The sequence below is a fragment of the Penaeus monodon genome, chromosome 22, assembly GCF_015228065.2.
Source record: "Penaeus monodon isolate SGIC_2016 chromosome 22, NSTDA_Pmon_1, whole genome shotgun sequence".
In the NCBI taxonomy this organism is placed as follows: domain Eukaryota; kingdom Metazoa; phylum Arthropoda; class Malacostraca; order Decapoda; family Penaeidae; genus Penaeus; species Penaeus monodon.
In genome coordinates, this window is record NC_051407.1 from 42,189,787 (window position 1) to 42,190,091 (window position 305).

Sequence of the window (305 nt, forward strand, 5' to 3'; positions counted from 1 at the left end):
GTGCTTTGTGCCGTTTATTCGCGTTACCCTGATTATCTGGCCTATTATTGTACACTAAGGCGAAATGTGGCCCACTGGGATAAATGATTTTGTCGGCTCTGATTTAGAAGCCTGTGACACAACTCTTTTTCTTCTTGCTACAGGCTGTGGGCGCAACCGTGGCACATCTGGTTATTCTGCTGCAGTTCTACCTAGCGAATGTTTCATCCAGCAAAAAAAATTCTCTCCCCTTAACTTCTACCGACGCGGCATAAAAATTTTGTGGGGAATGGGGACTTTCTCTCTCTTCTGAAGATTTAAACTGC

General features: G+C 44.6%; 1 protein-coding gene across 1 annotated transcript in view; it reads left to right on the forward strand.

The window, feature by feature from the left end:
- Nucleotides 1–64: 64 nt before the first annotated feature.
- The window catches only part of LOC119587444 (protein O-linked-mannose beta-1,2-N-acetylglucosaminyltransferase 1-like), a 4,309-nt gene continuing 4,068 nt past the window's right edge, over nt 65–305 (forward strand). Inside the window, exon 1 of the mRNA XM_037936173.1 lies at nt 65–210. Within this exon, the coding sequence (XP_037792101.1) occupies nt 65–210 (146 nt within the window). The remainder of the gene's footprint in view (nt 211–305) is intronic.